Source organism: Brachyhypopomus gauderio, unplaced genomic scaffold, assembly GCF_052324685.1.
Source record: "Brachyhypopomus gauderio isolate BG-103 unplaced genomic scaffold, BGAUD_0.2 sc49, whole genome shotgun sequence".
Taxonomy (NCBI): Eukaryota; Metazoa; Chordata; class Actinopteri; order Gymnotiformes; family Hypopomidae; genus Brachyhypopomus; species Brachyhypopomus gauderio.
Genome location: NW_027506874.1, coordinates 1,755,165 through 1,769,926, shown reverse-complemented (window position 1 = coordinate 1,769,926; position 14,762 = coordinate 1,755,165). Strand labels below are relative to the sequence as shown.

Here is a 14,762-nt window from a genome sequence, read left to right as displayed (position 1 = left end):
AATACTCTACAACACTACCGTGAACAATACAACAATTATCTACAACACTACTTTGTAAAATGGAACAGTACTCTACAACACTACACGGAATAATAGAAAAATACTCTACACTACTGTGAGAAATACAAAAAAAAAATACTCTATAACACTACCGGGTACAATATAAAAATACTCTACAACACTACTGGGTAAAATATAAAAATACTCTACAACACTGCTGTGACCAGCAGCAAGTCTCTCTACACCCACATCTTTCCAAACCTCTTACTGCTTCAAAGACACGATTTTCCAGATTGTTCACATCTGTACAATTCACTTATTGTTGTGATGAAATTGTACCTGGCACTGAGCAGAAATGACAATTATTGTTTTTTTTTTTAATTCTACATTCTACATTGAAACCCTGTTATCATTATTATTATTATCATTATTATATGTAATTATTGTTAGAAAAGCTTTTATATTGTTTTGTAAAAACCTTGGTGTATTTCAAAACCTTTGAACATCGATTTAAGTGCATAAATAATTCATATAAAAAGTATCCTGACATCATTTGTCAGCTACATATGACACATCATCTGACGTCACATGATGACCTGATTTTGGGTAGTGAAAGTTAGAATGGGGAGAAGGCACAGGACTTCACAGACGGACTCCCCGCATCTCGGGACCGTCACACACACAACGATTATAGAGCGGAACTATTATAGAGCGGAGTGCAGCATTCAGAACCATGAAATAACCCAAGAACAACTAGACTCATGAAAAAGCTTTTAAAGAGAAATTTTAAAGAAATTAAAGAAAAATTATGAAACACAGGAAGAGAAAAAAAAAAGAAATGGCAACATTAATGGCAAGGAAGAGAGAGAGACTGTGTGTGTGTGTGTGTGTGTGTGTGTGTGTGTGTGTGTGTGTGTGTGTGTGTGTGTGTGTGTGTGTGTGTGTGTGTGTGTGTGTGTGTGTGTGTGACTGTTCATGCATATGTTAGACAATCAAATGATGGCGTGTTACAGAGCAGGTGTCTTGGTCAAAGTTTCTGGGGGTCATGTGGTTGAAGGGCTCCCCCTGGTGGCACAGCTGGTCTTGGAGACACACACCCACACAACCACACACACACACACACATATATATACAGATACCCACACACGCACCTTCCCACACACACACACACACCCATGTATCCACATGTGTGTGAATGTACACGTGTGTGAACACATTTGTAAGTGTACGTGCTTATGTGTGGGTGTGCAGAGAGATGTGATCAGAGGGTACTGTAGTTTACGTGTTGTACCTGCCTTGTTGTGGACAGTGTGCTGTAATTTACAGCGCTGTCCCCTCTGTGTCTCCTGTATAGCACTGTCCCTGTTCAACACCTATGGGCCTGTTAACACCTTTGGGTCTGTTAAGAGTTTGGACAAGTTACCTGTTATATCAAATCCAACAATTCATTAAACCACCATAACACAGCGGATTACTTTTCAGAAGTCTGATTACATATAATATAGGTGCTTTCAGAAGTCTGATCACATATAATATAGGTGCTTCCAGAAGTCTGATCACATATAATATAGGTGCTTCCAGAAGTCTGATCACATATAATATAGGTGCTTTCAGAAGTCTGATTACATATAATATAGGTGCTTTCAGAAGTCTGATCACATATAATATAGGTGCTTCCAGAAGTCCGATCACATATAATATAGGTGCTTCCAGAAGTCTGATTACATAATAATATAGGTGCTTCCAGAGGTCTGATCACATATAATATAGATGCTTCCAGAAGTGTGATTACATATTTTCTAGGTGCACGTCTGTCCTCTCTGATACAAGACTACCACGCCCAACACACTGTCATGCCAAGCTCCGCCTCCTCCTGTCAATCTCCGATCTATCTTGTTTTCTGCTCCTTCCAAGCCCCGCCCACCCTGTCCCCTGCACTTCCTTGTTTGTCCTCCTATGTGCTGTTGTTTTTCAGGCCTGTTTGTCCCTCCTTATGATCGTTCCCACCTGTTCCTACTTTATTCCCTTCTTAGTCTGGTCTATTTCAACTCCTTCCTGTGTCTGGTTAGTCTGGTCTATTTCAACTCCTTCCTGTGTCTGGTTAGTCTGGTCTATTTCAACTCCTTCCTGTGTCTGGTTAGTCTGGTCTATTTCAACTCCTTCCTGTGTCTGGTTAGTCTAGTCTATTTCAACTCCTTCCTGTGTCTGGTTAGTCTGGTCTATTTCAACTCCTTCCTGTGTCTGGTTAGTCTGGTCTATTTCAACTCCTTCCTGTGTCTGGTTAGTCTGGTCTATTTCAACTCCTTCCTGTGTCTGGTTAGTCTAGTCTATTTCAACTCCTTCCTGTGTCTGGTTAGTCTAGTCTATTTCAACTCCTTCCTGTGTCTGGTTAGTCTGGTCTATTTCAACTCCTTCCTGTGTCTGGTTAGTCTGGACTATTTCAACTCCTTCCTGTGTCTGGTTAGTCTGGTCTATTTCAACTCCTTCCTGTGTCTGGTTAGTCTGGTCTATTTCAACTGCTTCTTGTGTGTTAGTCTAGTCTATTTCAACTCCTTCCTGTGTCTGGTTAGTCTAGTCTATTTCAACTCCGTCCCGTGTCTGGTTAGTCTGGTCTATTTCAACTCCTTTCCGTGTCTGGTTAGTCTGGTCTATTTCAACTCCTTCCTGTGTCTGGTTAGTCTGGTCTATTTCAACTGCGTCCTGTGTCTGGTTAGTCTAGTCTATTTCAACTCCTTCCTGTGTCTGGTTAGTCTGGTCTATTTCAACTCCTTCCTGTGTCTGGTTAGTCTGGTCTATTTCAACTCCTTCCTGTGTCTGGTTAGTCTAGTCTATTTCAACTGCTTCCTGTGTCTGGTTAGTCTAGTCTATTTCAACTCCTTCCTGTGTCTGGTTAGTCTAGTCTATTTCAACACCTTCCCGTGTCTGGTTAGTCTGGTCTATTTCAACTCCTTGCTGTGTCTGGTTAGTCTGGTCTATTTCAACTCCTTCCCGTGTCTGGTTAGTCTGGTCTATTTCAACTCTGTCCTGTGTCTGGTTAGTCTGGTCTATTTCAACTCCTTCCTATGTCTGGGTATTGGCTGGTTATTAAGTGTACTGACTGTATGTATTCACATGTGTTATGAGCAGGTCTAGTATCTTTCTTATGATGGTAAACTGTCTGTTATATCCCAATTTATGTTGTTTAGTCTGCCTGGTTTTATTTTGTTTATATTAAACACAATAAACCTCATATATATAATTATTAGGGGTGGACATATATTATTTTTTAAATCTAGATTCATCTCACTGAAATCTTGAAATTAAACTAGATTAATCTAGATTAAAATGGCTCATTCAGAATATGCGTGCTACCCAAGTAATGACTAAAAGTCAGTTTTTGAGATAGGGTTTCTTAATACAGAGGGTGCATTAGACCAGGGGTTCATCTCCTGTTTCCAAAATGCATCAATGACTGCTTGAGAAAGCTGTTCTACTTTGATACTTGAAGAAAAAAAAAGCTCAATAAAATGTAGGCTACTCGTGTTCAATGGTTTATTCAGTTAAACATGAATTTGTAAGCCTACATACTGTACATTAAAAGGGGTTGATAACATGTTTATTCAGCTAAACATGAGATTTGAAATGTAAGCCAACATTTAGTACATTTAACCTGTTTTCGGCGGCGGGGACTCTTCCCCTGGGCTGCATCAGTGCTTGACCCAGCATCAGCAGCATTAGCAAACGGGTGCTTTGTGTTTAAATGATACTTCAGACTGGTAAAACTCCTACAATAAACTAATTTTGCTTTGCGTACGGTGCAAACAACTTTAGTCTTGTCAATGTCTCCATTAGGAAGCTTCTTAAAAATGAATTTTCCATGAAGCAAACCTGGCGGCTTCGTGGCTGCATCCATGTAAGCACACGTGCGATTTGTTGTGGTCTTTGTAATTCACAGGTTTGAAAACTCGTTCTCGCCCCTACTGTGCAATTTGGTTAGGAATACAGACGAGGTAAACTATCAAGTTGAAAGTCATCATAGTTTGCTTACCCATTTTGACCCAGTTCCCAACCCAACTTTAAGAATAGATTAATGGCGATATTTTTTATATCGCTCGATAAGAGTATCACATTATCGAAGCACGCTAACACCACTAATAATTATATAATAAACCTCATATTATAGTGAAATTTCCACTAATTATAATATATATATATATATATATATATATATATATATATATATATATATATATATATATATATATATTATAATTAGTGGAAATTTCACTATTGGAAATGTGTTTACAATTTAATTATATTTCCCCTGGATCAATGTAACTTCATATATAAAATATAATAAATCTAAAAAGAACGTAATTACATATTCGTACATGATCAAGTACAATTAAGCTATACAGTAACAATAACCTTTCAAAAGCAATGAACAATTTATAGTTAACCCTATACCCTAACCCTAACCCTAACTAACCCTATCCTCTAACCTCTTACCCAGTCCATCAAACTTTATAACTCCTCCCTCAATGTGTGACACTATGGTTAGTTTCCTATGCAATGCTCTATACAGTTCACTCCATCACCACTTTACTGTTTCTAGAGAATTTAGCATATACTGTATATTACAAATATCTTTTTATTTTAGAGTTATCTACACTAACAGTTGCCCCTGTAATAACCACAGTTTCCCCCTGGGATCAATGTTTCTGATCTAGATCTTCCAGCCTGCTGTATTTATACACTTCTAAAACAGACAAGACTGATAAATTGTGTTTATATGTATAGAACGCTGCACATTCACAGTTTAGGGTTATGAAACCGTGCCATACATGGTTGATAAATGACAGGTCTGGTCATAAGAAGACAACTGTCCTGACCCACAGAGGGGTGTGTGTGTGTGTGTGTGTGTGTGTGTGTGTGTGTGTGTGTGTGTGTGTGTGTGTGTGTGTGTGTGTGTGTGTGTGTGTGTGTGTGAAGGCTTAGGTCTGGCTCTCTGTTGCCACAGTTAAAGTATCTCCTTGTTCTGTGAATTCACCCTTAACACTTCTGAAGTGCTGGATAATGTGAGAATGTTTTCATCAGTATTTCCCAGTATAAAACCAGAGCGCTGCAAAGAAATACAATGTCTCATAAAACACAGACACACTCTAATCAAGTAATTCTTAGTTTGGAAATATTGAAATCAAGCAGTATTCATGATAAATCCAGACTCATCTGATTGAAACTCAAACGAGTTCACACTTCTAAAAGAGGTTTTGGCCCATCATCGTAAATGTCTTCTGGCCTTGTTGCTAGGCAACAGAACATGACAACCCAAAGATTGCAATATTGTTGGCATGTTGGTAGCGTGTCTGAACACGTGAATTTGCTGACACACACACACACACACACACACACATGTTCTCACACACACTCGAAGTGAAAGTGCGAACTACTCTAGTGCGTCCTGATATCATTAAAAGTGGCTTAAGTGGTCTGCAGCAGTACATGCTGAAGACAAGCAGACATCAGAAATCACCTCAGGCTAGGGCCTAGGGCCTAGGGGCTAGGGGCTAGGGGTTAGGGGCGCAGGGTGCTAAACCCGCAGGAACACATACCATCTCTGTACATAGCAGCAATGCTGTACATATGTACTAACACGTTTAGCTGAGCAAATCTCTGGAAACTGCACGTCTATTTAGACTGTTAACACATGAAATTACATGAAAATGGACAGAAATCACGTATAACATATTTACTAAACTTAAAACATTTTTTACAAAAATTGCTCCTGCACAGCACAACCCACCACAGCACAACCCACCACAACACAGCACAACCCACCACAACACAACCCATCACAGCACAGCACACCCCACCACAGCACAACCCACCACAGCACAACCAACCACAACACAACCCACCACAACACAGCACAACCCACCACAACACAGCACAACCCACCACAGCACAGCACACCCCACCAAAGCACAACCCACCACAGCACAACCAACCCCAGCAAACCCCACCACAACACAACCCACCACAACACAGCACAACCCACCACAGCACAACCCACCACAGTACAACCCACCACAACACAACCCACCACAGCACACCCCACCACAGCACAACCCACCACAGCACACCCCACCAAAGCACAACCCACCACAGCACAACCCACCACAGCACACTCCACCACAGCACACCCCACCACAGCACAACCAACCACAGCACAACCAACCCCAGCAAACCCCACCACAACACAACCCACCACAGCACAACCCACCACAGCACAACCCACCAAAGCACAACCCACCACAACACAGCACAACCCACCACAGCACAACCCACCACAGCACAACCTACCACAGCACAACCCACCACAGCACAACCCACCACAGCAAACCCCACCACAACCCACCCCAACACAACCCACCACAGTACAACCCACCACAGCACAACCCACCACAGCACAACCCACCACAGCACAACCCACCACAACACAAACCACCACAACACAGCACAACCCACCACAGCACACCCCACCACAACACAGCACAACCCACCACAACACAACCCACCACAGCACAACCAACCACAGCACAACCAACCCCAGCAAACCCCACCACAGCACAATCCACCACTGTACAATCCACCACAGTACAACCCACCACAACACAACCCACCACAGCACAACCCACCACAGCACAACCCACCACAGTACAACCCACCACAGCACAACCCACCACAGCACAATCCACGACAGTACAATCCACCACAGTACAACCCACCACAGTACAACCCACCACAACACAACCCACCACAGCACAACCAACCACAGCACAACCCACCACAACACAACCCACCACAGCACAACCAACCACAGTACAACCCACCACAGTACAACCCACAACAGCACAGCACAGCACAACCCACCACAGCACACCCCACTGACGTCACACGTCGTTTATTTTTTCAACATTATTGCTTGTTGGATAACTCAGCAGGCTGCACCTGCTATAAGCTACATTCTTGTCGTCCTCAGTAACACTATTGATAACATTTGTTTTTGAGTTTTTTTGGAAACATTGATGTATGCAAGTGGGTAGGCAGCTGTGTACAGGGACAATGTTTATAAGGACCTTACACAGGTGTCTGTATGACAGTGTCTGCAGGGACAGTGTTTGTAAGGACCATACACAGTGGTTGTAGGGGCCGCACACAGCTGTCTGCAGGGACAGTGTTTGTAAGGACTGTACACAAGAGAGTGCACAGATAGTTTGACAAGACCATTCACAGGTGTGAGCACAGACGGTGTTTGTAAGGACTGTATGCGGGTGTGTAAGGACCGAATGTAAATGTGCAGGGGTGGTGTTTGTAAGGACTGCACACACGTGTGAGCATGAACTGTGTTTTTAAGGACTGAACTCAACTAAGCTCATCAGCGTTAACGTCCTGCACACACTACATACCTGTCTCCTCTCGGCTGTTTAGCCATGGGCCATTTCCAGTGGGAAACAGGAGACAGGTCTTCTCCCAGTCATGAGCTGAGCAGAGGCAGACATCGTTCTCACTCCCAGCACTTTGCTTCCACACAAACCAGCAGAGAAAGCAAGAGGAACAAAGGAACTCTACACCATATGACTCTCAGGAAGGTCATCGTCAGTCACACTGGTGAGACACCTGGTTCTTTGCCTGGTTGGCGCGTGGTCTTCAGAAAGATGCCCGGGCAGCTGTCATCCTGCTGAGAATGAGACGCCAGCACACCGCCATGTCCACCTACGCGGTGAACGGTATCACGCATAGCGGCAGGAGGCGGAGCTTGTGCCCCGAAGCTCTGATTGACGACTCCCTGGGCAAATCTTACAGCTCAGCAGGAGCAGACGTCCTGTGGATGCATCAGGAAGGAAGAGGAACATGTAGCAGGTTGATGGGAAGATTGCTGTGCTTGAAGCAGTCTGTCCCACACCCGAGGAGCTCTGACATTGTTCAGGATTCTTATTTTACAGCCTTTACACGACTTACAACTTGGTGCAGGTGTCCTACGTTGTGAAAGCACGTGGTGTTCTACAACACCACTAAGAAAGGCGTTACCTTCAGAAGACCTGCCTGTGTCTTCTGATCCAAAACCTGCAGAGGAGATTGGCTCTGCACCCGAAACTGCAGCAGTGAAACTTGGATATGGGTTAGTCAAACATTTTTAGAGTTATTTGAACACAAACACTTTGCCCTCACAAGAAATGTACACACACTGGTTATTTTTGTATTTATTTCTTTGAAACCAACAAAATCACTTCCTTTATTATGGCGTCAAATTCGTTCCAATCAATATTAACCTGTCGTAGTTCCTCCTCGAGGTCAAAAGTGCTGGCACTAATCCCTCTCACTTCTCCAGCGCGCTGACGCAGACGACACTCTGCTGCGAGTGAAATTCTCCGAGCCGTGGTCGTCTGGTGAGGAGGACACTGTGTGTTTGATGCTCTGTGTAAAAAACAAGAACCACTTTTGTCTTTTGTCTCATGCTGGGATGCAACACATTTACTTGTCATTTCTGGTCCTGCCAAGAAGTTAAAAGTGCGACAAGTGTTAAAGATACCTGAAAAAAATAGAAGTCTCCTCATTCCCATCTGGCGGTCGAGAGTTCTCGATGGCTACCAGGACTGTGCTCTCCACAGAACCATCGGGGACCAACCCGCTCAGAGACCAACCCACCCAGAGACCAGACCCCTCAGAGACCAACCCACCCAGAGACCAGACCCCTCAAAGACCAGACCCCTCAGAGACCAGACCCCACAGAGACCAACCCGCTCAGAGACCAACCCACCCACCCACCCGACCCCTCAAAGACCAGACTGCTCAGATGTTTGTGTGCTACACTGTGTGCCACCCCACGTGTGCTACGGTCCCCCCTCGTACGCTACAGTCACCCCACGTGTGCTACAGTCACCCCACGTGTGCTACAGTCACCCCACGTGTGCTACGGTCCCCCCACGTGTGCTACGGTCCCCCCACGTGCGCTACGGTCCCCCCACGTGTGCTACAGCCCCCCCCCACGTACGCTACAGTCCCCCCCCCACGTGTGCTACAGTCCCCCCACGTGTGCTACAGTCCCCCCACGTATGCTACAGTCCCCCCACGTGTGCTACAGTCCCCCCACGTATGCTACAGCCCCCCCACGTGTGCTACAGTCCCCCCACGTATGCTACAGTCATTCTCACTGTGGGCTGCATATTTTTTCATTGCTCTCCTTAAATCTTCACCTGAGTTCTAAATCCAGCTAATGCACAATGTCTGTCCCCTACCCGTCTGGACCCTACCCGTCTGGACCCTACCCATCTGTCCCCTACCCGTCTGGACCCTACCCGTCTGGACCCTACCCGTCTGTCCCCTACCCGTCTGTCCCCTACCTGTCTGGACCCTACCCGTCTGTCCCCTACCTGTCTGGACCCTACCCGTCTGTCCCCTACCCGTCTGGACCCTACCCGTCTGTCCCCTACCTGTCTGGACCCTACCCGTCTGGACCCTACCCGTCTGTCCCCTACCCGTCTGTCCCCTACCTGTCTGGACCCTACCCATCTGTCCCCTACCCGTCTGGACCCTACCCGTCTGGACCCTACCCGTCTGTCCCCTACCCGTCTGTCCCCTACCTGTCTGGACCCTACCCGTCTGTCCCCTACCCGTCTGTCCCCTACCTGTCTGTCCCCTACCCGTCTGGACCCTACCCGTCTGTCCCCTACCCGTCTGGACCCTACCCCACATGTGAGTGTGTGTGTATGTGCATTTGTATGAGTGTGTGTGTGTGTTTGTATGAGTGTGTGTGTGTTTGTATGAGTGTGTGTGTGTGTTTGTATGAGTGTGTGTGTGTTTGTATGAGTGTGTGTGTGTTTGTATGAGTGTAAGTGTATGTGTGTGCATGTGCCTTTGTGTGTGTGAGTGTGTGTTTGTGTGTGTGTGTGTATGTGTGAGTGTGTGTGTGTGTGTGTCTCCTTCATTTTCAGTGCAGGGTTTTCCCCCCACAGTCCATGTTCTCCACAACAGTACCACACACTACCCTTTACAGGAACGTTGTTTATTATATATGGTAATATGTATAATATATATTATATATGGTAATATGTATAATATATATTATATATGGTAATATGTATAATATATATTATATATGGTAATATGAGGGCGTGTCTTTAAAGTGCAGCAGATGTTTGAATATTCAGGATGTATCAGTGTCCATTAGAGTTGTGTGTGTACGCGTGTTGAGTGTGTTAGGTCTAGTGTGTTAGGTCTAGTGTGGACAGAGCTGGTGGATAGAGAACCTGTACGTTTACTACCTGGTGTGCTCAGGTACTGTAGAAAGAAGACGTACGTGTGCAAATGTCTGTCTCTTCCTCTTTCTCTCCCCCCTCTCTCTCTCTCTCTAATTCTCTCCTTCTCATCTAAATGAGATTCAGCTCCATCTTCTCCTCACTGTGTGTCTTCTTGGTTCCTCTGAGCCGTGTTCATCTGTGTGTTCATCCCAGATCATGTTTCTCCTACTCCCTCCTCCACTCTCTCCATCCCTCTCTCCATCCCTCTCTCTTTCTCCACACCCCCCCTCTTTCTCACTCTCATTCTCCTCTCTCCCTCCTCCACTCTCATCCTCCACTCTCCCTTCCTCTCTTCCTCCTCTCTCATCCTCCTATCTCCTCCCTCTCTCTCTCTCTCTCTCTCTGAGGAGCAGCTGTGAGTGTGTACCCATAATCAACATGCCCTGCACACAGGTCTCCTGGGTGTCTGAATTATCTGTTGAAACACACACACATACACACACACACACACACACACACACACACACACATACACACACACACACACACACACACACACACACACACACATACACACATACACACACACACACAAAGTGGCGGAGCTACACTTTTTATCAAGCGTTGCCCAAAGGGTGAGCAAGGCTTTATCAGAGGGCTCCATATACACATGATGAATGAAAGGAAACACATATTTTCTCTTAAAATTACAATTTCCAGTGGGTGGCACTAGGGGTGGCAAGGGCTCTGTTTGGGGTAGCCACCCCAGCCCCCCCATGGCTCAGCCACTGCACACACACACACACACACACACACACACACACACACACACACACACACACACACACACACACCACAGTCTAAACTAAGTCAACCTCCACATGCTCAGTAATGATTTCATTAAGCATTTCACTACTAGCATGTTTCTGACACATAATCTATAGACTTTAGATCAATTTTTTTCATTATGGTCTGTCTGGCATGAGTCACTTAGATTGAGGTCTCAATGTTTGTTGTACTCTTAGACGTCTGAGCCAAATTCCACAAATTAACTCCACAGGTGGAGTGTGTGTGTGTGTGTGATCTGATACCCACTATCTTCCTTTTAAGCTGTTCTCATCAATAATGCAAGAATCTTAGAATCCCATAGCACAAGTACACACCTGCACACACCTACACACACAAGTACACACCTGTACACACCTGTACACACCTGCACACACGTATACACCTGTACACACCTGCACACACATGTATACACCTGCACACACCTGCACACACATGTATGTATACATGAGGGGTGAGTCTGTACAGAAGGGAAGTCTTCAGTCTTAAGGTCTTGATGAAAATACTAAACACAACACTTTTTATAAACATACAAATAAAATTCATGTTATTTACTAAGCTTTATAAAATCTTTATAAAATGTTGTTATAAAAATGATTCATAAAATTCAAATTTTCATATTGCTAAATGATTAACAAATTTTATTACAGTGATGAGACGCACTTTATTTAGGTGCAGATATAGTACTGATATCAGGTGTTTTTTGTGTGTTCCACCAGGGTCCAGAGCCCCTCCAGTCTATCGTGTTGGGCTGCTCCAAGCCCTGCTAGACCAGACCCCCCCACTGACCCCCCAGGACTGAACCACTGCAGCTCTGTGGAGAGGGGGAGTCAGTGAAGGGGGTAAGGCACGGTGAGCATCACCTGCAACTGCAGCAGAGGGGAGAGAGACCACCAGCGGGAGGCGGAGCAGGAGGCGGAGCAGGGGGCGGAGCAGCTGAAAGAATGAGCGTGGGCCGGATGAGTCGTTACAGCATCGTGTCGTCGGAGGAGGACGGCCTCCGGCTGACCACCCTGCCGGGCAGCGGCATGAACGGCTTTGGCAACGGAAAGATCAACACGCGGAGGAAATGCCGGAACCGCTTCGTGAAGAAGAACGGGCAGTGCAACGTGCAGTTCACCAACATGGACAAGAAACCGCAGCGCTACCTGGCCGACCTGTTCACCACCTGCGTGGACATACGCTGGCGCTACATGCTGGCCGTCTTCACGCTCACCTTCGTGCTCTCCTGGCTGGCGTTCGGCCTGGCCTTCTGGGTGCTCGCGCTCGTCCACGGAGACCTGGACAACCCGGCGGGCGACGACAACTTCACGCCGTGCGTGCTGCAGGTGAACGGTTTCGTGGCTGCCTTCCTGTTCTCCATCGAGACGCAGACGTCCATCGGCTACGGCTTCCGCTGCGTGACGGAGGAGTGCCCTCTTGCCATCTTCCTCGTGGTCTTCCAGTCAGTGGTGGGCAGCATCATCGACTGCTTCATGATCGGCGCCATCATGGCCAAGATGGCGCGGCCGAAGAAACGGGCGCAGACGTTGCTGTTCTCGCACAACGCCGTGGTCGCCATGCGCGACGGGAAGCTGTGCCTGATGTGGCGTGTAGGAAACCTTCGTAAGAGCCACATCGTGGAGGCACACGTGCGCGCACAGCTGATCAAGCCGCGTGTGACGGCAGAGGGCGAGTACATCCCCCTGGACCAGCTGGACATCAACGTGGGCTTTGACAAGGGCCTGGACCGCATCTTCCTGGTCTCGCCACTCACCATCCTACACGAGATCGACAAGGACAGCCCTCTGTACGGCCTGGGCAAGCAGGACCTGGAGACGGCCGACTTCGAGATGGTGGTGATCCTGGAGGGAATGGTGGAGGCCACGGCCATGACAGCCCAGGCACGTAGCTCCTACCTGGCCAGCGAGATCCTGTGGGGCCACCGGTTCGAGCCGGTGCTGTTCGAGGAGAACAACGAGTACAAGGTGGACTACTCGCACTTCCACAAGACGTACGAGGTGCCGTCGACGCCGCGCTGCAGTGCCAAGGACATCCTGGAGGAGAAGTTCCTGACCGCACCCAGCTCCAGCGCTTTCTGCTACGAGAACGAGCTGGCCTTCCTCAGCCGCGAGGAAGAGGAGCTGGACAGCACAGAGAGGAGTGAGCGAGCGCTGAGCCCCAGTCCTGCGAGGACGCCACGGCGGGACCTCGACCTGCCTACCCCGTCACGCAGCCTGGACCAAAGGCCCTACCGCAGGGAGTCAGAGATTTAACCCCTGACCTCTGACCTTTTTGATACTTGTTAACTTATGTTTTTTTTTTTTCTCCGAGAGACACTGGAGTTTAAACAATTAACAATGCAAAGTGCCATAAGGATATGCTGGGAACTGTAGGGGGGGGGGGGGGGGGGGGGTAGAGAGAGAGAGAGACAGAGACTGTGAGAAAGACAGAGAGACAGAGACAGACAGCGAGAGAGACAGAGACAGAGAGAGAGAGAGAGAGAGAGAGAACAAGAGAGACAGTGAGAGAGATAGAGAGAGAGAGACAGAGAGAGCGAGAACAGGTCGTTTGTTATGGTAAATGTTGGAGAGACTTTATTGTCCTGCAAGGAAAACTTGAATCTTTTCCTCCTTTTTCATAAAGCTAGTTTTTAGTTAATAATTTCTGAAACTTTATAATGTAAATATTGCTCATAGATAAATTATGATGCGTGTGGAACATACTTTATAGAGAGAGACGATGTAAAACTGATAGATTTTTGGCGTTTTTATTTTATTTGAACTTCAAGACACACACACACACACACACACACACACACACAGGATTATCTGACGTGAAAAAGTCCACTATAAAATTGCACTACCTAAACAAATCCCTATTGAACTGTGTGTGTGTGTGTGTGTGTGTGTGTGTGTGTGTGTGTGTGTGTGTGTATGTGTGTGTGTGTGTGTGTATGTGTGTGTGTGTGTGTGTGTGTGTGTGTGTGTGTGTGTGTGTGAGATCAAGCTCAGAGTGTTATTAGCAACACAGGAACCAAAGCCCCCCTCACTAAAAGCAAATATTCTGAAAGAGTGATTCATATCTGCAAATCTGCAAATCATTTTTAAACCGACTTCTTGGAAATCTCTATGTTATTATTTGTAATGTAACCTTGTCTGATATAACCACTGATATGTGAGAGTCTTTTGGTAAGGGAACCTGCACCCCCCCCCCCCCCCCCTCTCCTTAAACAGACCTCAGGCCAACAGGCTGCTAACATTATTTATTCTAAAACCACAACTTCAACTTTTCATCTGATGTACTAAATCATTTCAGACACACACAATAACGCATCATGTCAGAGGGCAGAATTTTTCTAATAATAAAATATTAAGATAGAATCTAAGATAAAAATATATAGAAACGTGAAATGGTGTTGACTGAGGTAGTGAGGCGCTTTGCTATTTACAGTGAACAAAGAAGTTGAATGGTACAGTCGGTCCTGACAATCACGCACAGGACAGTCCTGATGATCACTGACACTCAGCAGGACAGTCCAGACAATCAGTCAGGCAGCAGGACAGTCCTGACCATCACAGTCACGCAGCAGGACAGTCCTGACCATCACAGTCCATCACGCAGCAGGACAGTCCTGACCATCACAGTCACGCAGCA

At 46.3% G+C, this 14,762-nt stretch overlaps 1 protein-coding gene across 1 annotated transcript in view; it reads left to right on the top strand.

The window, feature by feature from the left end:
* kcnj12a (potassium inwardly rectifying channel subfamily J member 12a) overlaps positions 1–13,420 on the top strand; it is a 14,411-nt gene extending 991 nt beyond the window's left edge. Inside the window, exon 2 of the mRNA XM_076986846.1 lies at positions 11,846–13,420. Within this exon, the coding sequence (XP_076842961.1) occupies positions 12,071–13,381 (1,311 nt within the window). The 5' untranslated portion in view covers positions 11,846–12,070 and the 3' untranslated portion in view covers positions 13,382–13,420. The remainder of the gene's footprint in view (positions 1–11,845) is intronic.
* Positions 13,421–14,762: the final 1,342 nt, after the last annotated feature.